Source organism: Cinclus cinclus, chromosome 19, assembly GCF_963662255.1.
Source record: "Cinclus cinclus chromosome 19, bCinCin1.1, whole genome shotgun sequence".
NCBI classification, from domain to species: Eukaryota; Metazoa; Chordata; class Aves; order Passeriformes; family Cinclidae; genus Cinclus; species Cinclus cinclus.
In genome coordinates this window covers 6,551,413-6,575,578 of record NC_085064.1, presented here as the reverse complement: position 1 = coordinate 6,575,578, position 24,166 = coordinate 6,551,413, and the positions used below count along the sequence as shown (strand labels likewise).

Below are 24,166 nucleotides of genomic sequence, written 5' to 3'. Positions count from 1 at the left end.
CTAAGCTTTATAATTATGCATGGGAGTCGTCAGCGTGAGCTGTCCATTCGGGGCCACCTCATTGCCATCATCTTCCAGCAGCCCCGACACGTCAGCGTTGGGAATGCTGTCGTGGTAGCTGCTGAAACTGATGTTGTCCTCTTTGAGCTCAATGGTCCAAAAGGGAGCGTTAAGTTTTCGGTTCTGATACTCACGGTACATGTAGACAGCACCCACAAAGCCCATTAGTAGGACCACAACAATGATGATCACTGTCAAAATAATGATGTTAAACTGAGTCCACGAAACATCTGCGAAAGCGGAGGTGCTGTTGTCAGAGGAGCTTATAGGAAATATTGTCTGTAGAGTTGTTGGTGACAAAGTACTGTTTAGCACTGCTGTGGAAAAGGATGTGGCCTTGGTGGTATTTAGAGCAGAAGTTGTAAACTCTGTTGGTTCTGGGCCAAGAGTGGCTTCTACAAAACAAAAAAAGATCAATTAAAAAGTCTGCTGAGCTGAAAATCAAACACAAACATAAGAGATTTAACATTTATATCACAGTTATTATGGCAATTAAGGCTACACTGCTAAACTGGTCTTTTCTCTAAGCAGTTTAGAAAATGTCTGTCCAGGGTTGTGTCTGGGGTTTTTTAATATAATTCTGTGTGCTTAGTGCCCATGGACTACAGGATTCCTCTGAAGAGTCTGATGCTGAGGGACAGGTGCAGCAGTTAGGATTCAGGGGTCAATACAAGAGCTTATGATGACAGCAAGACCCAGTCTAGCTCCTGTTCAGACTAGGAAAACAGAGCCTTACCAAGCTCAGCAAGTTTAGACTCTGAACCAACATGTCCCTTGGTGTCTGTGTGGGCTGCACACTCAGACACAGCAACTCCAGGAGCTCAAACCCTTCACAACCAGTACACCAGATGTAGGATTTTGTTCACAGTATTATTATTTCTGCCCTACTTGTACAAACAAGATCAAAACTGAAAAAATTAACCACAAGCACTCAGCCATCCCAGCACTTTGCAGCAGGTTCAGTGTTTGTACCACTTTTGGTAAAAGGACAAAATAACCTCAGTTCTGCTTTTGAATGAAGTCATGCACAAGCCACACAGAAACCCCCAGTCTACACAGCCAGAAGCAGAAGGTCAGCAAATCACAAGAAAAAAAGAATGTGGATGTTCTTCAGAAGGTTTTGAACACAGCGGAGGCCAGCTGGGATCCTGGTTCAGTTTCAGCTGGCATAGGTGCACACAGGAAGGATCAGAACATGGAACTACTAGACTGTGCTCTGTCTTTTCCTTGGCACTAAATAGCCAAGAATCTGCCTTGCTTCCAGCAGCCATGGGATAACTCCCTTCTCAGTTCAGGAGTCATGTTAACCTTGAGATCTCAGAAGTGGGATGGAAATTCATTATGCCTGCATCAAACCTATTGAGCTACAGGCTTCAGAGAGCCCCATAAATCTGCAGTACTAAGCTCACAAACGTAGCTAATAAAGCATTTCCTCACATGAATAAGCTGATCTATTTTAGATTCTCAAGCCCAGGCAACAGGAACACTCCAAAAGCTGAAGCCTCAATCAGCCAGAATGTTCTCTGCACCTATTGCTCCACAGGACTCTCTGCATCCTCTTTCCCACTCTCTTCCTGCCAACAGAAAAGCAACTTCATTTTAAATCCACGTACAGCTGCAGTAATTACAGCTGATGGTGCCATGCTGTATGGATCCAGCTTCCAGCTCTCCTGAACATCTACTAATTATGATTGAGGAGGAGAGTCACTTCCGAAGGACTAAATTTGCACTAAGTTGCATCTCCAATGGCAACAGGAGCTGGAAATATTCAGCACATGTCCTGCCACGGGTCCTCAGGGGAACTCCCACAAGTTAACTTTGGGCTGTCACGTTCCCAGTTCAGGCAACCGAGAAAGAAATTCCTCTGCAAGGGGCATCACACACCTAAACTGAGGTTTGTGCTCAAAGTCCCCTCCCTGCAGCAGCTCCTCTGTTCTCTACAGCTCCTGCATTAAGCTGATAAGGACACTCAGGATGCTGAGTGCCAGAAGGCATTTCTCTATGAATGAATTCTCAATGAATTTCTCTAGGCATGACAGGCAAAATTTTGCAATAGGAAGCAACATGACAGGAGCAAGAGATTCCCAGAAAACCTTTGGCTTTGGGAAAAGGGCATGAGGTCATCCTTTCCAAATTCCTTCACCAACGCTCAATCCCTGGCAAACCCTGCCAGTAGCTATAAGTAGGGAAAAAACAGAACCAAGACAATAGCTGATTCACCAGCAAGGAAGCAGTACTTTTCTGGGCTTTATTTGTGAGTCAGCATCAGCTCAGGGCTGGCACGGAGGCCTGGGGTGAAGACATTTCCTGGCTCTCCCAGGAACGTCACGGCGAAGTGCCGGGCTCCGGCCGCGCCGCCGCTTCCAGGCTGTGACACAGCACTGCCTGCTCTGCTCCCTGCTGTGCCAGCTCTCCAGATGTCCCAGAGCAGCTCCTGGAGAGCAGCAGCTGCTCACTCGATGGGCTGCTTTGACAGGAGCCTCAGATCCAGCTGCTTGATTGAAGTGCCCGCTCTGCAGAGCTGCTCTGCCTCCTGCACTGGAGGAGCTCTGGCACGAGGCCGTGCCGGGTCCCGGCGAGGCTGCGGTGCCTGGCTGGTGGCACAGAGCCACACTGTGCCTCCCCAGGGCAGCAGGAGCACCACCTGCTCTGGGGCTGAAAACACTGCCTTTGGTCCTTTGATTATCCTCTCTATGTGCCTTGAAAGCACCAGAATCCTGGTCAAGCTTAAGACTCCGGATGGCCCCTGCCGATGCATGAGCTTTGCCCAGGGTGTACAGAACCTGCTGTCTCATTTCACTGAAACAGAGCCTGGGTGATGATTTCACTCCTCCAGAAGCCACTCAAATGCACTGGTGATTCATGAAAATCTTAACCTAAAACAAGTTAATGCTCAGTAACCTCAGCATGTCAGTTTTTAGGCAATTTTTGTTTAAGGAACTGGAAAGAAGAGGGACATCTTTTTAACTGTTTAATAAAAAGGGGAAAACGTAAGTGTCAGGGAGAGAGGAAAGCTCGAGGAACATGTCCCAGCCCCCTTAAAAGGGGACAGGCTTTCCCCTCATCAGGAACTGGCTATAAAAATGCCATTAAAACAAAACTGAGTGGTGAAAACTGCAAGTAGCCAAGCAAAGCCATACATATGGGTCTTAATGGAGCAAGGTCATGTGGATCCTTGCACAAAGCCAGAGCTGTGCAGGGGGAGGTAATGGATGAGCTGATGTAAAAGTGCCACTTCCAGCCCTGTTACAGCTAATGAACATCCAACATCATTGTACTGATCACCTCCCTGAGCAGGGAAGAACTCTGTGATCACACACCCAGAGAGCAGCACAGGAGTGAAAACCACATTAGCTCCTGATGGAAGATCTGAATTGAATCTCTGTCCAGGATAAGGACAAATTTGTGCCCAAATACTGCCCTGAACTCTGGGTTCTTTCATCAAATTCATCACACTGGTTCCATGCATGGTGTTGGACATCTGCCATGAACACCAACCTCCAGATAACCACGAAGGAGCAACTTCATAACCCTTTTCTCTCATCCTACCTTAAATACACTACAAGAAGATTGGGGTTTTTCCAGCTTGTTCACTAGCAGTGCCTGCCAGGGCCTGGCACGTGGGTGGTTACAGAGCTAACCCTAAACCACCCTTCAAGGCCAGTGGACACCAATGAGTGCACATTGGAATTGTCTGCCCAAGGTGGAGTCACCACCCCTGGACATGTTTAAAAAAAGACTGGACGTGGCACTCAGTGCCATGGTTTAATTGATGAGGAGGTGTTAAGGTCAGAGGTTGGACTAGAAGATCTTAAAGGTCTTTTCCAACCTAGTTCATTTTGTGATTCTGTTACAAAGATCTGGGTTTCTTCTCTGCACCAAAGACCACATGCATCTAAACCAACGTGAACAATTAACAACATTCCCTCTCCAACCTTTGGGCAGCTGCACAGTGAGCCTTGCCAGTGACTTGAGCAGCACTTTTTACCTTTCCTGGTGCAGTTGGTGCCCTCGGGGTCCCTGGTGTAGCCCTCCTGACACAGCTCACAGTGGAAGCCCGTGGTGTGGTACAGACAGCCGATGCACTCCCCGCTGTCCGGCCGGCACACGCTGGGGGACAGCGCCGGGTCCACGTTCCCATTGCACTTACACCTCACACAGATGCTGTCTGAGTTGTAGTAGCCCTTGTCACACTGGTTGCAGTTGAGGCCAGTGTACCCCGCTCTGCACTTGTCACACCTCGGGACGCTCTCGCCAGGCTCTGGAGAACACAGAAAGCAAAGCAGGGATGTGCCACAGCCCCTTGCACAGACACCTGTGCTGTGGGGTTTGTTCTGTGGGATCTCACCACAAGGCACCCTGACAAAAATCAGCACCCAGCAAGTATTGACTGATCTCAAATTTTGAGCTGAAAACACAACTTTTGAACTGCACTTTCTCTGCTAGTAGGGGGGAAAACAGCTTTGGGGAGTTCTGATGCCTTGTACCAACCTCACAGAGCAAACTCAGCACGTTGCTAAGGAAATAAATAATTATTCCTGAACATTTCCATCTCAAACAGGCAATTTCAGAAAACAGCTGGAACTATATCAGGGATGCTTGCAATCCAAAAGAACTTTTAGGCCTACAAAAAGCCAGAAGCAGCTTGCTTGCAAAATTGATTAGGGAAATATGAAAAACAGTCTGACACATGACTATTACAGCTCTGACTTCTCTCAGTTACATTAGAGAATCTCTGCATGGAGTCCCATGGAGATGTTCAGAAGCAGACTCAGAAGTATGGAGAGCTACATGGATGGCACTGCTGAGCATCTCCTGCCCCCCTCCTGGCTGCCACAAGCTCAGCAGCTTCTCTGCAAAACTTTGCAGGTTCTTCAGAGCACGCTGCAGCACACAGTGGGAGCTAGAACTAGACTTTAAGGTCCCTTCCAAGCCAAACCATTTTGGGATTCTGATCCCTCCCCTGCACAGGGACCCATCACAGCAGGTGCTGCTTCCAGTGCTCATAGATAGGAGCTCCACAAGCTGTAAAACACCTTGCTTGGTGTTTGAGGGGCTATTTAACTGAGGAGAGCAACCTTCATTATGAGGAATTAGACCAAAACAAGAGCCTCACGTATGTGGCAGGTGCCAGTGGATGCCACGATGGAGCAGGGGCAGTGCTGGCAGCCGTGGGCAGGATGGGTGCTCAGATAGAAACCCTGCTTGCAGAGCTCACAGTGCTTCCCCTCGGTGTTCTCCTGGCAGTCCAGGCAGGTGCCTGTGGAACAGAGAGGAGAACAAGCAAACATTCAGCAGCAGGAAGTGGAGCAGAACATTTGGAGCAAGAATCCACGTGGAACGCATTCAGTTATCAGAGCTCACAGGTGGTTTTGGATGCCCTCTGGCCAAAACACGATCCTGGCCTCTTGTGACCTTCTGATGCTCATCCCCTTGCTCTACATGTACACAGATAATGTGAAAAAGCAGGTGGTCCCAGCAGAGTGGCCCCACAGCTCACCACTGAAAGGTCACTGCAGGTAAACACGAGTTATCAGTGTTAAAATTCTCCTCAAGGAAAGCAGTTTCAGTTTGCATTTGTACCAGTGAGATGGAACACTGATGTTTCAAGTCCCCCACTCTCATGAGGGGTCCCTCAGGTTTATACCTTTGGTTTTTTGTGTGCGGCCTCTTCCAGGACACCAGAGCTGGTGGTCAGGGGTGAGGACATGCCACTGTCCCATTTTTGGGGGAGGCAGCTCCATCCTACCATCATGGCTCCAGCTCCTCCACCCCAGGACAAGGCAGCAGCAGCCACTGACCTTCGCAGAGAACCAGAGGAGAAGTGAGGGCTCACGTGAGCCACCTGCCCTTCCTGGGGAAGCCCCTGAATCAGAAACTCGACGTGCCATGTCTTCACAGACACCATATCCTAATGGCCTCCAAATTGCATTTTGACACTACTCTCACCAAGAAGAAAAATCTCCTTAGTTACAGAAGCACAGCCTCTATATAAAGCCCATCCATCACCAGGAACATGCTGTAATTCAGCTGGCTCCTTGGTGAGGTGGCAGGGAGCTGAGGGAAGATTTGATTAAATCCAGTGTACCGATGACTCTGCAAAGGCAACAGCCCCTTCTACAAACTGGGGTGGCCCAGAGCAGTGAGAGCACAGACTGATCTGATCTAGCAGAGTTGCTGGGGATGAGGAAGTCTCATATCAACATCAACCACAGGAAAAAATCCTGATTGAGGTTTATGCTGACTGTTATAAAGACCACAACAGATTTTCTTATTAATATCAGAACAGTTTGGCTCCCTCACAAGCCCGGCACGGCTGCTGCTCCTCAGTTCCCACAGTGATGACTCCACAGGCAAGCATCCCCAGCCAGGCTGGCGTGTCCTGGTAGCCAACCCTGATGCCAAGGGCAGGAAGCAAACCCGGGAAGTGGCTGATTCACCCCCTCTGCAGGGCCCTGCCAGCACCCCTTGCTCAGCATCACCTCCCACACACTGTTTGCTATTCCCTCAGCAGCCTGTCAGGCACGAGCCAGTGGTTTTTGTGGGAGAGATGTCAGGTTTAGAGAGGAAAATTATCAGCTATGCTTGGTTTCTCCAGCTGCAAACCTGGTTCAATTGTTTCAGTGGTCTTGGACAGGGTAGTTCATCTGCCTGGTCACAGAAAAGCTGCCTTGGACCATGCTCCCCAGGCACTAACAGGGGCATAAATCTGGAATCACAGCTGTGTTGCCTTGGTCATTTCAGGACCAGTGTCTTTCCCACCAGCAGAAATCACCCACATCCATCTCCAGCAGCCCTGGGAAATGCTGTGTTTCCCTGAGCCAGCACGTTGCTCAGCCAGGCAGAGCACGCACAGGCATGCAATCAGGTATTGCTGTGGAGAGCCTTAATAATTAATAGCACTTCTCATCCTGATAATGCCCTCAGGAAGGATCAGACCTCACAGGACCCCAGCTGGGAAGCACCAGCCCTCCTCAGTGCAGACACACCACGGGGAACAAGGGTCGTGCCAGAGGAAGTGCTGTCGGCTGGGGAGCTCCTGCTGCCCAAGTTATTTATTTATGCCCAGTAATTTTAAATATTCCTCCTGGACAGGGCCATGCCAAGCAGGAGCTGTCTGCAGAGCCAGCAGAGGGAGCCCAAAGTATAACATTAATAGGAAAAACTTTGAAAATTGGACAAAGGCTGCACAGGATTGATGTAAAACTGGGGAGGTCATGCAGAGTGCAGTCTCTAGAGCAGGCGTCCGATCTAATTTTTAATCAACTTCATTCTCTGTTCTGGTTTTGTTGGTTCCCTCAGCCACAGCAGCAAATAGAGCAGATGGAGGAAATTTTTAAAAGAAAATTTAAAAAGAAAAAAAGATTTTTGTCAAATCAACAATAGGTCATTAAGCAAAATGAAGGGTTTTTGTTGCAATGCTGTGGCAGCACTGGGCAATCCCAACAGAAAGAGCAGCTCCATCCCAGGAGCAAGGTTTTCCATCCCTGTGCTAGGTTTTCTTTGATAACTCAAGAGCAGGAGGAACACTGAGGGGAAAAAAAAGGAAGAGCAGATTATCCTCCTCCTTCACAAAACCCACACACCCAGCTCCAAATCAGTAAGACAGCTGATGTGCACACAGCTTCAGTGACAGCCTTGTATCCTTCCATACTGGTAGGACATAAGCACACAGAGCTCAGTATAGAAGTGAATGCAGTAATTCATCCTCAAGGGAACACAGGAATTCACCCTCAGGGAGCAGAGACCCGGTGCCCACGGACCAGGGCATTCCTCTGCTGCAAACACACAGCCCTTGAGGGAACCCACAGGCACAAATTGCCCAGAAATACCTGATTTCATGAGCTCTGCCTCTCCGCCAACAAATTCCGCAACATTACTTTTAATTATTACCCCTTTCTATGCTCCTGGACAAATATTACAGAACTGCCTTTCAGCCTGGAAGTTTTGAGGAGAATTTGGAATTTGAAGAGAGCGCTGTGGCTGAAGTGGGGGTTGTGCAGGCAGTGCCACAACAGTGCCCCTCCAGGATCTCTCCTCCCAGTCGAAATGGCAAAGCAATTAGGCTCCCCCTGCACCCCCATAGGCTGTTCAAGCACAGGTGCCTCGACATTTGCACTCCATCTACATCTGCCTAAGCGAGAGTCAAAGCAATAATCAAGGAAAATGAAGAAGACCGATTTTTAAAAGGTGGGCAATATTAATGAGATGCTGTCAGTTTTTAGCAGCCCTAATCCTGTTCTCTGTGGCAGCAAGTCCTCTTAGGTCAGTGGGGACACAGTATATGTTTCCAGGTAAACAGCAGTTAAACAAAAGGTCTTTAAAAGCCCATGTTGTGTGTTTGTGTAAGTGCAGAGAACAACAGAGCCCCAGCTTCTGATACAGGCTGCTGAATTAGGGCTCTGCACTGCAGCATGGGCTAAAGCACACAGCCTTCACTGCCTTCTTTCAAAGGAGAACAACCCCAACCTTACATTTCCATTTCAGCTTTAAGGTAAGGATTTTGGGTACACAAGGCAAAAAGATGCAGATGAATGAGATAAGCGCAGAGCGTGCTGAATGAGAACAGAAAAACCAGAGACAGAGGGGGCAGGTGAAGCACCTGTCACGGCCACAAGAGGACATCCTCACCTGTGGAGCCGTCGCAGGTTTGGGAGTGGTTGTTGCACTGGCAGGGCTCACACGAGCTCTCATTGAACCTGTAGTAGCCCTCACTGCACCGGTCACACTTCAGGTCCGTGACACCGACTTTGCACTGGCACTTCCCAGAGCTGCAGAGGGAAAAACAAACAGTGAGATCTGGCTGTGCTGGGAGGCATCCGAGGTACAAACCTGCAGGCAGGGTTTTGGACTCCCTTTCTTCCTTTCTGCTGGAAGCAGGACATGAAACCCAGGGACAACCATTTCCAAAAAGTGATGTGAAGTTCAAGAAAGGACGAGTGTCTGCCAAGCCAGTTGCCCTGACAGCAATTTCCAGCTGGGCACCAGAAATCATTGCTCGTTCTAGAAAGCCTTGGCCCAGAGCCATCCCCTTGCCTCAGCCCCAGCAGATGCTCCCACAGCCCCTCTGGAGCCCCTGCTCCACAGAGCACCTGCACCAGCCCAGGGTCCTGCAGGACACTGGCACACCCGTGGTCACTGTGCCTGAACAATCCCACAGCACCCACGTGGGTCATCCTCTCCAGTCCACACCAGTGCCAGGCAGCACCTCCCAGATTTTCGTGTGAGTAGACAATTCCCAGCTCACCAGCTGCTCTCCTGGCTCCCCTGGGAGCTGGGGCAGCAGCTCATGTGTCCTTCTTGGCTCCAGCCAGGGCAGGTGTCAGCCACCTGCACCTCCTCCTCTTCTCCACCCGTTCATCCCTTCCACATCTCCATGGACACTTGGGCAAGGCCCCTCTCTCCAGCTGAATTCTACCCAGTAAAGCCAAGGAGAGACAACAGAGGGTTCTCCCTTCCCCAGCAGCTCACTGAGACAGGAGCAGTTTATTTGGGCACAGTGTGACTGCAGGGAGGGTGGAGCACTGTGCTGTGAACACAGAGGGCATTGCTGGTGGCTGCCATGAGCAAACAAATACCAGGAGCTATAAAAAGCAAAGGTTACCCTCATTCCTTTGGCTTTCCATGCTACTCTGTCCACACAGAGGCTTCCAACGCTTTGCTTTCATAACAGATTTATACATGGGCAGCATTTTGCTCAACTCTCAGGGAATCACAGGAATGGAGAAATGTTCCTTCCCATCCAGCCCTGGACATGGCCACTGCTGGAGGTGGCTCATGCCACCTGCACACCAGGAACGGCCAAGCCAAGGGACAGAGCACCCAGTGCCTCTGCACATCCCCCACAGCCCTGGGGGGACCTGCAGGAACCCCCAGCCCTGCCTGCTGCGGGGAACCAGGACAGCAACCCAAACAACAGCACTTGGTCCCCTCCAGGTGATGGATTTATCTGCAATTTATTTGTTGCAGAGGAGGTGATACCACCCGCAGACAGCCCTTACATGCTGCATCACCCTCTGAGCTCTCCCCTGTATAACCTCCACCCTGCTCAAACACCTTTTAAACACCTTGGAAATACCTTTTCAAGTCAGCATTTCAGGGCTCACTGTGCCTGCACAAAGCTCAGCCATTGTTCCCCCTCTCCTGGGAAGTGTGAGCAAGGCACGATTTGCTCCTAAAAGCCTCCAGAAAAATCTGCTGATTAAAACTAATAGATGTCTGATGCACTGTTGATGTGCTGTTTTTAACTAAAATGCAGTAGATTGTGACTTTTGGGCAAGACATTGCTTCTGTTAGAAATTAGCATCTTTCAGTATTTCTGTTGTTTGTTTGTTTGCCAAACGAAGAGAACTGCTCACCAAAATATGGACCTCAGCCCAAGGGGCTACACAATTGAATAGTTGCAGAAACTGAAATCTCAAGCATATTTAATAGCCTGATTACAAGAAGAAGAAAGAAATACGATGTTTCCTTGCTCTCCAGGCCATTATCTGGAAGTGCAGCAGGCAGATGCAAAATTCAAAGGCATGCTGGTAAGCAGCTCAGTATGTTTGACTTTTAAAGAGCTTTTCACAAGACCCAACATTAATCCAAACGTTGTCACAGTGTTTAAAATAAGCACAAACAAAAAGCAGCTTTTCATTATTTGCTCCTGACTGCTACTGCTATTCCTGTAAGAGGGCAGGGACAGGCAGGGAAAAGCATGTGCTGTGGGGGGGGAAATCTGATGTTTAGCCTGAAAACACATCTTTTGGGGATGCACTATATAAACAGGGTTTTGTAGGACCCGGCATTTGAGCTGCATCATCTTCACCCTCCCTGGCTTCCTCCTGGAGTTCAGAGAGCTCTGCTTGACTCCTCCTGTCCCTGATCCAGCCTTTTTCTCAATGACACCCTCTTCTTCCTCCCTGCTTCCACCCAGACTCCCATTTCATTTCTATTTCTTTCAAAGAGGTTTATTTCCCTAATGACCCTGCTAGAGTTCAATTCAGCATTTTGGGGCACAGTCCCTTGATTTTACTTGTTAGCTTAGAAAAAAACAGGAAATAAAGCTTAAAAAAAACTGTTTGGAAAGTTTGGTTTGAATGCCTCTTGAGCAGACCTTTTCTCAACATGTTACACATGGCACTGAGCCAAGTCCTGCATGTGCAAGAATTAAATCACTCAGCAAATATAAAGCTTTGCCTGTGGTCATTGCTTCCACAGAATAAAGCCCCCTTACAACACTCCTTTTTATAGCTCCAGCCCAGCAAAGCCTGTCAGACACTTTTTAAAGCAAAGGTCAATGATATAAATGCATTGAAACCACAAAAAAAAAATCCTGTTAACAGACCAATTGTGCCCATAAAAATCCAGAAATTTGAAAGAAAAGACCCACAGTTTAATACTTGCACAGTGAGAAATGAACTGGATTTTGAGTATCAGCCAAGAATTTCTTTTTGGGGGGAAGTGGGGGGAACGAGGGGGATGGGAAGAGGGAAACGTTTTGATGCAGCAACATCAATTACTCAACTCTGCTTCAGATGATGATTAACCCCTCTGAAGCCAGCCAATGTTCAGCTCTCACAAAGAATTGATACAAATATTTGTTGGGATAAAACCAGACTTCCAGTAACCAAAGTCTCCTGCCAGCATTGTTTTCTACCAGATTTTTATGAATATACTCACTCTGAAGACCATGTAGGTGGTGTGCATCACCATCACATCATCCATCAATTTTACAGATGTTTCCTACTGATTAAAACCATCACCAGCACACGAGGCACTGGCAAAAGGAGCAAGCAGTGATTGCTGGTCAGGGCACAGCCACATCCAAGGCTTGGATCCAGCATGGAATGATCTGACTCTCTGGGGACAAAGGCCACACACCAGGTTTGGGACCCCCCAAGGCAGGAGCTCATTCACCTGCCCACCCTCATCCCTCAGGCTCCATGATCTGCCTCAGGAGAGCCTGGGGCTGGACTAGGACACAGCCACCCCAGGGAGCAGCATTCCCACAGACATGGCACAGGGCAGTGTCAATAAAAGCAAAATATTGGGGCAGGGGACAGCCTACACCCCAAAATCCATCTGCAAAAGCCAGCTTGGTTTCATTCCCAGTCCCCACACCTCCCTTCCACTCCTCTGAAGGGGAAAGAGCCACAGGATCCTGTCACTTGCTAAGTGATTTGTGCCACTGGTGGCAACCAAATGTTCCCTGAGGTGGGATTTTACAGAGGACTGCAGCTTTACAGGTACAGAAATCAAAGGGACACACCAGAGACACCCCAGCCCTCCCTGGATACTGATAAAGAGGAGGAATGCTGACAGTTTTGACCCCACTTGGAAGTGTCTCAGGACAGAGAGAACAGAGGAAACCCCCTGAAGCCACAGAGCATCCTGCAGATGATTTTCTGCCAGGTCTGGTGGCTGGGGAAGGACACGGTGAAGGGGTGGGCTTGGGGCTTGGGCAATGCCCTCACTCTGCACTGCTCAGCACAGACTGCACAGGAGCTCAAGGGCTCATCACAAGGGGGAAAAAGCATTAAAGGATCTGTGATCTGAGACAAACCACAGTGTGCAGCCACACCTGCAAAGGGTGTCCACTCCTCCTCCACAGAAACATGTTGATTTTAGCAAGGACATGACAGGCACAAGATGGATGGGAGGATGAAGGACTGTGGCCTTAGGGGCTGTAGGGAGACAAGCTGTGCACAGTTAATGGTGTAACAGAGAACCCTCAGCAAGCTCCAATCATTCCTTTTCTTTCCCCCCCCGCCCAAGGAGGAGGAAGGGACAAATTAATTTTGAATATATTCCCAGACACCAGAAAAGCCTGGATGCCCCAGTCAGAGCCCAGAGACTCCCTGGCTATGTCAGACCCAGCCAAAACAGCACAGCACCAAGCTCCTGTGGTGCATTTATTTTCAAAACATATGAGACTGGGAAGGTTTTGGGGCAGAGTCAGAGAAGGAGGGAGCTTCCATGGGTCTCAAAGGGCATGCCCTGCAAATGAGCCAGGCAAAACCAACATCAGGAGTTTTGCCAAATCCATTTATTGTCTTACTTTGAAGCACAGAGCCCACACTCAGCATCTCCCCGGAGCAGCCCCAGGGGAGCTGGGCAGGGACACGCTGCCCTAAGAGAGAGGAGGGTGAGGGCTACACCAGCCTTTCCCTGGACATCTCCAGGTGGCATCTCCAGCTTCACCTGTGCCCCATCCCCTTGGGAACCCCCAGTGACAGCAATGCCCATCAGTCATGCCAGCAGGGCCCAGGGGTGTCCCTGGAACAGACACAATTAACAATTACCAGCAGCAACAGCGCTCTGTGTGAATGAGGGAAACCACGCTGAACTATGAGCATCCCTAAAACAAACCCCATGAAAAGGCTTTGTCACACTTTGATGGGATAAGACAAAAGGATTCTGCACAAGATTAGGAGGATTCAGAAGAGATGTCTCCAAAAATGGTGTGTTCCTCCAGCGAGCTGGGCTCCTTTACCTTTAGTGCTGATTTTCTGTGATGTCTGACAGCAGCCAGGGGATAAATCTCTCCTACGCTTTCCTGGGCAATGTGGAAAAGTTCACATTTGAAAGCTAGATGTTCCAAGACGCTTTGGTTAACGCTGTTAACACTCAGAATCACAGAATCCTTTAGGTGGAAAAGGCCTCCAAGATCACTGAGTCCAACCTTTGACTGATCATCACCAGAGCACTGAGTTCCATGTCCAGTTTGTTGACCACCTTCAGGGATGGGGACTCCACCACCTCCCCGGGCAGCCCCTTCCAATGCTTCACAACCCTTTCCATGAAAAAATTCTTCCTGATGTCCAACCTAACCTCCCCTGGTGCAGCTTGAGGCCACGTCCTCTCATGCTGAGGATACCAAGAGCCCTCAGAACCCACGTGCTGACTTTTCCATCAGTCAGTTATTGGAGTATCAGCACATGGGGAAGGGGAGAGCAGGAAAAAGCCCCACACAGGCTTTCTCCTCCCCACTCCCTCAACCCAAAGCTGCTGGCGGCCGAGGTGGCTCTGTGGGAGGGTCAGTGGGGCCAGGGCCAAGCCCTGCCTGCTCTGAGCCCCTTTGTGGAGGGCACAAGAAGCAGAGCTTTATGGGGGCCAACACTGGGCCATTGTGTGCCACATTCCTCTCTCAGTGCTGGGGCACGGCAGCTGTTCTGTAGGGCAGCCCTCGACAGAGCAGGGACACTTCACAGCTCTGAAAGGCCACTCTGTAAATGTCAAAGGGCCACCTTGTCTGGCCACCACCGCCTCCGCAGCCCCAGCTCCCCCACGAGGGAAAGCTGGGAATCTCCAACCAGGGCTGTGGAAAGCTGGGAATCTCCAGCCAGGGCTGTGGAAAGCTGGGAATCTCCAGCCAGGCCTATGGAAAGCTGGGAATCTCCAGCCAGGCCTATGGAAAGCTGGGAATCTCCAACCAGGGCTGTGGAAAGCTGGGAATCTCCAGCCAGGGCTGTCTCCTCCAGGTGTCCTTGAAGGCAGGGGAGGAGGGCAATGGAAGGTCCACACTGAGGTTGGATGGGTTCCTGCACAGTTCCATGAGGAAAAGTTTCACTCACAGCAAAATCTCAAGCCCAGCTGGCAGGTCCTGGATTCCCAGAGTAACCTGTGGGGATCATGTGCAGGGATGGGCCAGGGAACCTCACTGCAGAGAAGCACATGTCAGTGGGGATGCCAGGGAGATGGGGCTGGTCTCCACTGAACACATCTGTTTTGCCCACAGTGGTCCCTCCATACCCCAGACCTCTGCTGTGCTCCTGCTCAGACAGCAGCAGAAGCCTCAGGGTACAAGCAGTGCCTGAAGTACACACTGGGCATCACCCCCCAACCAGAATTTAGCCACAAAAGCTTGAAGAGTTAAGCCCATAATTCTTTTTGAGGGCAGTCAGTGTTTGCCAGAGCAGCAAAGTTTGCAACAGACAACACAGGAACAGCAAAGCCTGTCGGGAAGTCCACAAAACAACAGGATTTCTGAGAAGGCATAATTACCATATGGGAGATGATAACAATCCACCTTTCCCTGCTGCTGTGACCAGTCACTCATTCATTTCCCATTCCTGTCTGCAACTGAATTAAAATGGGTTCAGGTACCTTTACCTTCTTGTGGGGGCAGAGAGGAGGAGAGTTAATCAGATGTAAAGGATGTGAGAGGCTGGAATAGGGGAGAGATTTAGATAATTAAAGCATGCAGAAAAATAGGCTTTAACAGGGTATTCTTCTGCTTTTCTGACGTCCACATGTAATAATTTCCGCTACAAAACAAGATCTGTTTTCTGCAGAGTGATGCTGACAAGGCATTACTGGGAGATAATGAGCCACCAGTTGTGCTCATCTGATCTATAAAAGGGAGAGCAGGCTTTTCAAAGAGAAAAAGGGGGTTTCTCTGGTTTTGGGGGGGTTTTATAGCACAAGTCCTTGAGGATTTCATCTCCCAAGGTCAAATCTCAAAAGAGGATGCCTGATGTGGTTTACTGGACTGCTAAAATACAGCAGAATGGAACGACAGATCCCACGCAAAGGGAGAGACATTTCAGAGCTGTGATGACACTCTGCAGACAGAAAATGAAGATTTTATCTATGCAAAACAAGAACTCCATCACTTCCCCCAAATAAACTCCAGGGTCTGGGACGGCCAGCAGCCCTGAAGGCTGGTTAAGCTCCACAAAAACCTTGAATTTCAACCGACCTGCATTTCCTGACCACTAAAAAACCTCACCAAACCCTGCCTCACACAAAGTTCAAGGTGTGTGCAGACTGTGCCACACCAGGCTGACCCCCAGAGTCTCTTTGCATCTTCCCACATCCCAGCAGCTCCACAATCCCAGTGTGTGGCTCCCCCAGAACCCCCAGCCCTTATTCAAAAGCCTCAACAAAGCTCTTTGTCAGTGCTGCTGACACGACCCTCAGCAGCCAGGCTCCTGCAAATCCCCACGAGCTGGGGTCACAAGATCAGCCTCTCCACACAGAATCCCCCCACAAAGGCAGCATACAGGGATGGCCACTGCCCTCCCTGCCTGGCCTCGCAGCATCCCTGCTCCAGAGGACAGCCGTGCTCCCAGGGACACTCTGCCTCCATTCCTTTTAACAGGAACACAAAGCCTGAGGTTCCCCTGAGGGGGCAAAGCCTCTCTGAATTAACACTTGGGCATTTATTTGTGTGCATTATCATTTTTTCCCCCTTTTTTTTTCCCCTGGAAATGAGTGACAGGAGCTCTCTCTCACATGACTTATGCCAAGCCTGCAGCACAAGCCATGCAGGAATTAGGGTTCACAGGGCTGTGTTTGCAGCCAGCAATAAGGAAAGGCTGCTGGATCAGCAAAGAAGCAGAGCACTGCACCCTTGGGCATGGGGTTTCAGCCCACAGCAACCAAAGGAGAGCAGAAATCACCTTCAAGCTGTCTGCTGGAGCTTCTGCTTCCCACTGCCCTTCTGCTTGTGGGGAAACTGAGGCACAGGCAGAGAGAGAAATTTAAATTGATCCACAGAGCCCAGCTGAACAGGCATCTGTTTGCACCAGGGACAACGGCAGCATCTGTGTACGATTAGTTGAGAGCTTTTTAAGGGAACTGGAAAAGCCTAACCCAGTTTAGATGGCTAACCTGAATTTAAGCAAACCATGTACCAAAGCCATGTCAGGGGAGGTTTAGGCTGGACCAGGAAAAGGTCCCTCCCCCAGAGAGTGCTGAGCACTGGAAAAGGCTCCCCAAGGAATGATCATAGCCCTAAGGCTGCCAGAGCTCCAGGAATGTTTGGGGTGTCTGTGCAGGGTGAGGAGTTGGACTGGATGATCCTGGTGAGTCCCTTCCAGCTCAGAATATTCCGTGATTTACGATCCCACAGCAACCACAGCCCTTGTTCACTGGCACAGGTACTGGTGCATCACTTTTCTTCCCTAGAACCAGGACAAGCTTAAAAAACAAAACCTCCCAGGGAAACAGGGAATTGAGGGCTGAACCCTTCTGCCAGGCAGCAGCAGCATCCCATAGCAGCATCTCTGCTGCACAGCTCCACTCCCCCATTCCCATCCCAAGCCCACAGGAGCACCCACACAGGGACAGCTGCTTGTGGGCTAAACACGCTGCTCCCACAGCTTCAGGAAGGGAAAAGCCACAAGTGCTGGGCTAGGAAAACTTGGGATAAACACCTCACAGGAGGTACATCCAGGTCAGCCCTCCTGCAGATGAGCTGGGTCACACTGGGCTGCCCAGAGCCAGTGTCTGCAGTCCCACGTGGGGATGGGCAGTGCTGCCAGCAAGGTAAAAATAAACAAACCAAGAACTGCAGAGTCATCTGCCATCTCCTGCTCCCCAGGAGGGGATGCTGCCTCATCCAGGCTGGCCTCGTGCTTCCTGCAGTCCTGGTCCTTCCAACCCCTCAGCCAGAGGACAGGTTTATATGGAGAATTATCTCAGAGCGTGTTTAAAGGGCTCCTCACGCCAGGGCTTGATGTCTGCAGAGTAAAGGCTCCTCAAACCAAACCTTCCCCTCACCCTGTTCATCCCAGGTCTGCCGTGCTGGCTCACGCTGCCATGACTCAGCTGGGGACACGCTGGCACTTTGGGCAGGGTGCACAGGGTCAAAAACACCTTGAGGAGCTCCCACTGCTGCCCTGGCTACTGGGACTGGAGACCACCAACCCCAGCCCACTCCTGCTGCCTCTGCCTTGGCCCCCTGCCCGGCCTTAGGGCGCAAGAGATGAGAGTTCAGGCACAGGACTCTGCTCACACGAAGGAAAAAAGGAAAAATTATTGTACAGGGGCACAAGGCTGAGAGATGTGGGCTGGCCAGCCTGGGCACGGTGACCTTCTCCAGCAGCACTGACCACCTTCACTCCTCCAGCAGGCTGGCTCCTGGGAGCTTCTGGTTTCCTCAGAGGACACACGGCACAGCCTTCGACTCAAGGGGCCCAAAAGACGGTGAGAGATGCAGCTCTGGGCTGGGGCTACATCACGGTGGGCTGAGGCCACTACCAGGCACCCTCCCCACTTGTCACTGTCCCCAGAGCTGTGCAGCAGGCACACAGCCCTTGCAGCTCAGCCCGTGCACCCACATGAGTCACCGTCCTCATTCTCCACCACTCTGACCTTGACCATGGCCCTTGAAACTTCAGCTTCTTTCTCCACCCTTCCTCTATGGACTGTGAACACTTCCAGGCCACAGCTATCTTTAGCAAGCAACTGCACAGCATCCAACCCAAAGAAATGTGCTTTTTTTCTGAGGTTTCTAGGCGTTAACCACAGCAGGGACAATTCACTCCCCCTCTCCAAGATGTGTCAGCCCTCTCTGAGCAGCCCAGGATTCCATCCAGCCCCACAGCAAGCTCCAGCTTGAGCCACACACAGCTTTTAATCTAACAAAAAAACCACCCAAACCAGAGCACAGAAATCCTCTGCCATCCCACAGGGATCTGTGTGGATCTTCCTAGATAATCAAATTTAAACCACCACCAAAACAGACCTTTGATTAGCAGCCATGGATCCCATTCATAGCGACAGCATGTCAGGTCAATGTTCACTCCCAAAATCAACTCTGTGCCTCAGGAAAGGGATTTTTTAAATTTTTGTTTGATGGTCTGCATTTGAGGTCTAGTTAACAAACAGAGGACTTGGGTTGCCATCTGGCCAGCCTGAGATCGTGCTGAGAAATAATACTAATAATCATCATATGGTGGGGCTTTAAAAGGCACTTTTACAAAAGCCTGGGCGAGCTGAAACCTAAGAGACATCTTTGTGTGCCCTGAGGGCTCGGCCTTTGGGCACCCTGCCCCTCCAATCAGCCACCCTTTAAAAGGGTCAGAGTCCAAAATCTCTGCTGCTGTTTTACCCATTGGAACAGCCATGGCTTTCCTTTGAAGCCTCACATAGGAATTCACTTGTGCAAGTCGAGCTGGGCTGGTGCTTTATTGAATAAATAAATAGTACAACTTACAGGATTTTCCATGTCAACAAAACAGTAGCTGGTTGCTGGTGTTGGGCAATGCCTGCATGTCTCATCCCGAGCACAGATTGCCCGAGGGACACGTCCTGCTCCTCCAGGGACACCTCAGCAGCCACCCAGGGCTCCCAGCATGAGAGCCAAAAATCCCTTCCTGCATTCACACCCACATTTCCCTGCAGTGCACACGAGGCTCCGCCAGCAGGACAGATGCCACTGCAGGGATCCTGCACACCCCTGGTGCCCGTGCCAGCTGCAGGCAGGCAGGAGCTGTGCCCAGCCCTGGTGCCCACTTGAACACGACAGGAACAAGGGGAGCACCTGCCCTGCTGGGCTTTGTGTCCCACTCCATTTTCCCACACACACCACACTACACACCAGGCTGCCCATCTCACAACCCTTCTGATGCCCCCAGCCCTGTAACACAGACAACTGACCTAATTTTCCTCTTTTTAAACACCCAGAGGTCATCTCTGTCTGCAGCAAACCCCTCTGAGCCCGGAAAGGAAACAGAGTGATCTCTGTTTGCAACATCCCCCCCTCCTCAAATCTCCCTCCGCATCTCTTCTACATGGCTGAGAATGAGCATCTCCCACCTCCCTCAAGGCTGTGAAATGGTGCTGAGGAGAGCCTGGGGAGGTCCCTGCTGTTTCTGGCTCCACGCAGATGGTTCCAACTCCACCTCATTCTCCTTCACGACTCAGAGCACCTCACCTGAAGCTCCCAAGGGCGTTCCCTGGCTTCCTCCGTGCTGTGACACATGGGGAGACACCAGACATGTCCATGCTTCACCCACTGCCCAGGAACTCAGAGCTGGGGCAAGAATGCTCCCTCCCAGTTAACCCAGTTGCTGCAGCAGCACTTTCCCTCCTCTCCTAGTTTCTAAAGATAAGATTTGCCCCATCTGCCTTTCTGCCCAATTTGCCTTTCCAGTAAATCTGACCAAAATCACACTCCCAGTTCTGTGGCAAACCCTGATGCTTCCAGGCACATCTTCCCATACCTACAACAGCCACTGAAAAAAAAAAAAAAAGTGGAAAAACTCCATACTTTCCATCCCCAATAATCACCTCTTTTAGTAAGAAGGTCACTCTCCTTAGCTGGAGTGCTACTTTTAAGTTCTGAATTGTCAGAGCTTATGCAAGCAGAAAAATGCAGCATTGAAACAAAAAGGAAGGACATCAACAGAGGGTTTGGGCGTTTGGGAAAAGATAATGTATAAAATAATTAGAGGTAGCATGTCCCTGCAGAGCATTTTGACTCTGACTCAGCCCCTGCCCTGGCAGGGAACTGCAGGTGTTCAACACACGCTGAGCCCAGACCCAACCCTAGAAGACAATAAGACAGCAGAAGCCTGGGATGGCTGCAAGTTGCTGCAGGGTGGTTGTGGAGGTCTCCTCCAAGGAGAGACTTTGAAACTTGCTGTCCCCATGAGCACAAGCTGGAGACCCAGTGGGTCAGGCTGCTGCTCAGTCTGATCTTGCAGGAATAGAGATCCCCTCAGCCCAGCCACAGATCTCTAATGGCTCAGAGATCACTGCTTGGAAAATAACTGCGTGCCAGCTTTCACAAGGCAAGATGTGAGGGTGGGTGAGGTGAAACGAAGAGGAACACATTCATTATACAAGAGCTCCAAGCATCAGCTCTGGTGACTGTAAACACCAGGCAAGGCAGGAGCTGACTCCGCTGTCGGGCGGCCGCTTCCACCCCAGCGCTCAGCAAGGGCAGAGCACAAAGCTTTGCCTGCCTCTGGCATAAAACCTATCCCTTTGGAAAATAAACCTCTCCAAAGCCCCCTGCTCCAGCCCAGGCTCCGCTCCCCTCCCAGCTCAGGCGTGAAGGCAGCCCAGCCCAACAGGGACTAACAGATGCACAAGGCATTCGGAGAGGTTCTGCTTCCACGCCACTCCAAAACACAAGTCCCTTGGGGACTGCCAGGGCTTTTGCCACAGCCACGAATATTTTTATAATTCAGCTCTTGAAGGAGGAAAAATCATCTACATGAATTTTTATAAGACCAGCTTCCCTCCTGCTTATCTTTTTTTCCTTTAAAACACCAGCACGGACGACAAGACCCACTCTTGCCCAAACCCCAAAGCACGCCAGATCCCAGCACCGCGGCGTTACTCACTGGTCACACTGGTCACTGGTGGCTCCGGCAGGGCTGCAGCTGCAGGGCTGGCACTGCTGGCCACCCTGCTCGGGGAAGAAGCCACGGGCACAGCTGTGGCAGCGTGGCCCCGTGTAGCCAGGCAGGCACAGGCACTGCCCCGTCGTGCGGTCGCATCCGGCGCTGCCCACCGAGCTGCAGTTGCACAGGTCTCCTGCCAGGAAAGAGAAACACAGGCATGGCATCACACAACAGCAGAATGGCTTGGGTTAGAAGGGGCCTTAAAGCCCATCTCACTCCAACCTCCCTGCCGTGGGCTGGGACAGCTCCCAGCTTGCTCCAAGCCCCAGTGTCCATCCTGGCCTTGGACTTCCAGGGATGGGGCAGCCACAACTTCTCTGTGCCAGGCCCTCACCACTCCCTCTGCATACCCCATCATCACTTCAAGGATGATTTTTGCTTCAAAATTTTGAGATGATGGAGGGAAAAAACACATTGGGAGCACATTGGGGTTTGAAACACTACAGTTCATGCTTGAAATCTCTCCAAAGAAGAGCTACAAGATGATGGGTGTAAGTACCTAAAATACATTTATATGTAGCTGTATACAATGTCTTTATGTATATACACACACAAATCCACCCTCATGGCTATCTGACTCCAGGAGCTAACAAGCAATAACTGTGTAGTATCAGGATAAAATCAGCAACAGGTTGCAAAATTGTTAATTCTGACAGCCTGTATTCCACACCACTGGAACAGCCCTGATTTACCACAGAACATACACTGACATGACAAACTGGCAGCAGCATTCCCACTCCTCAAGAAGGAATACAGAACTCCCTAGAAATCTGCTCTCAGGGGAGCACCAGATGCATGAAAATGACTTTAAAAGTTGTGGTAAAGCTGTGGAGGCAGGACAGAGACCTCTGCCACCTAAAACAGACCACCCTCAGTCCAGTGGGGAGAGGAGATGGCTCTGGGGGACCAAACATAGTCTTTAGGGACACTATATTTCCACGGATGCTGGAAAGCATGCACTGAACAGCTGCTTTTTTAAGAGAGAAGCAAATCTTAGGATCAAGTGATGAATTCCCAGTCCCCCCACACGTTATTTCTCATAATACTTGAAAGCCCCAAATGCACTGAAGAGAAAAACTTCTCCCTGGCAATTTGTTTCTGCCAAGAGCTTTATCTCTGTTCTTTCATTGCAAAATATTTAGTGCCTTAATAATTTAAAGTCTTTTTCTGCCAAGACTGAATTATAAACAAGGATTATTTGCAGAAATAGTGCATAAAGCATCAGGAGCTTTACACAACTGCTGGTGTTTGCTATTGCCTGAGAAGAGCCAGTATTCATGGCACTTCAGGGAGAGGCCAAGCCCCCATCCCAAGAAAACATGACTTAAAGTTCTTTCCCTTGTCATCTGTGTTCTTCTAACACACACAGAAATGTGAGTTATTTAGCTTTATTACTCCACCATAGGATCCCCACAGAAGCCACGTTGTCCCTATACACCTGTGAAATTGCACCTAAATTTTCTTCAATCCAAACTATCAAATAGGACAAACACCTTAAGATCTGCAATTATCCACTTCAGCAACCACTTCACATAATAAACTAAATTCCCAGCTCAATTATCCAAGCAGAACCATATTGATTCGGGCACTTGGGCTTCTCCCTGCCACCAGAACAGAAACCACAAAAACTTGTTGAGCAAAAGCTCTATGGAGCTTGTAAAACATGCATCAAAACAGATTTCTCTTTCAGAACTCAACATGTGGTGCCATTAGACCTGCCAGACTTGATTAAGGAAAGAAAACGAGCATTGTGTCCCTTCTAACACCATGGGAGGCACTGACAGGGCAGGTCCCACACTGGGGGATGAGCTGCTCCATGTGGAGACCACCCTTGTGCTCCAGGAGCATCAAAGCCAGAGCCAGCCCCTGAGAGCATGGATGGAGAGGGCAGGAGTGGGGCAGTGCCTGAGGATGGCCCCCATGGGCACGATGGAGCTCTGCCCCATCACTTATGCTCCAGCAGGATGGCAGCACTTTTAACTTGAATCTCACTTTGTAGCACCCACTGCTTTCCATCCAACGCTCCAGCCCAGCAAAATTGCCCCAGTTCAGGTCAGGCCCTGCCTCAGCTGCCAAATTCAACAGCAACACAGACACCGCTGCAACGCCGGTTCCCCAGGAGAGCCAGAAATGCTGCAAAATAATCCAAAATAACACTGGCAAAAGCACTTTTTGCCTGGGAGGCTGGTGGAGCCTGGTTCTGGTGGTGATAGGGACAGGAGCTTGAGCCCGCGTGCTGCAAAATCACCCTTAGTGCACAGTAAAGCCAACGCAACAGATCCAGAAGTTGTCTCCCAAAAGGAGATTCCCTGAAGACCCTGCCTTCCCTAACCCTTCCCCAGGGATTTTTTGGGAAGGGATGGTGGTCCCAGGTAGGGGAGCAGCATCCCACATGGTCTCTACCCACCCCAAATGCACCCAGCCTGGCTCACACGTGGATGCAGCCCCAAAACACCCCGGAGCTGTGATTCAGACAGCAGCACTGAAATCTGAGCTCCATCATCTGGCACAGCACTGGGGTCAAGGGCTCACACAAGGATGTACCAGGCTCTGAAAACCTGAGAGCTGATTGAAAGGACACTCTGTTGTCCCCCTGGCAGCCGGGTGGCAGAAGGTGAGAACGGTCCTCAGCCAGAATGGGAACTGATAACCAACACCTGCCCTGGACTCGGGAACACAGCAAAGAGGATGAAAGAAGAAAGATGCAGAAGAAAACCAAGGAACACTGTCCTGGCTTCTGGTCAGAGCCTGGGTTCTAAGAGCCTTTATTCAGTTTTCTCAAGCCACTGTTTTGCTTTTGAAGATAGCCTTCAAGAACACCTCACACACACACTCAGGGAGCTTCTGTGAAGGCAAAGGAACGCAGAGGGTGGATGAACCCCAGGGCTGTCCCACTCCAGACTCCAGTCATGGCTGGAGGGTCGTGTTGAGGCTGGGATAACACCATCAGCGAGGGAGCCAAGGGCAAAGACCTCTCA

At 50.3% G+C, this 24,166-nt stretch overlaps 1 protein-coding gene across 1 annotated transcript in view; it reads right to left on the bottom strand.

Moving 5' to 3' along the window:
• Positions 1–24,166, bottom strand: part of MEGF9 (multiple EGF like domains 9) — a 43,961-nt gene continuing 19,795 nt past the window's right edge. Inside the window, exons 5-9 of the mRNA XM_062505940.1 lie at positions 21,129–21,321; positions 8,692–8,831; positions 5,177–5,320; positions 4,049–4,321; positions 1–455 (exon numbers count right to left, since the gene is read on the bottom strand). Coding sequence (XP_062361924.1) covers positions 1–455; positions 4,049–4,321; positions 5,177–5,320; positions 8,692–8,831; positions 21,129–21,321 — 1,205 coding nt within the window. The remainder of the gene's footprint in view (positions 456–4,048; positions 4,322–5,176; positions 5,321–8,691; positions 8,832–21,128; positions 21,322–24,166) is intronic.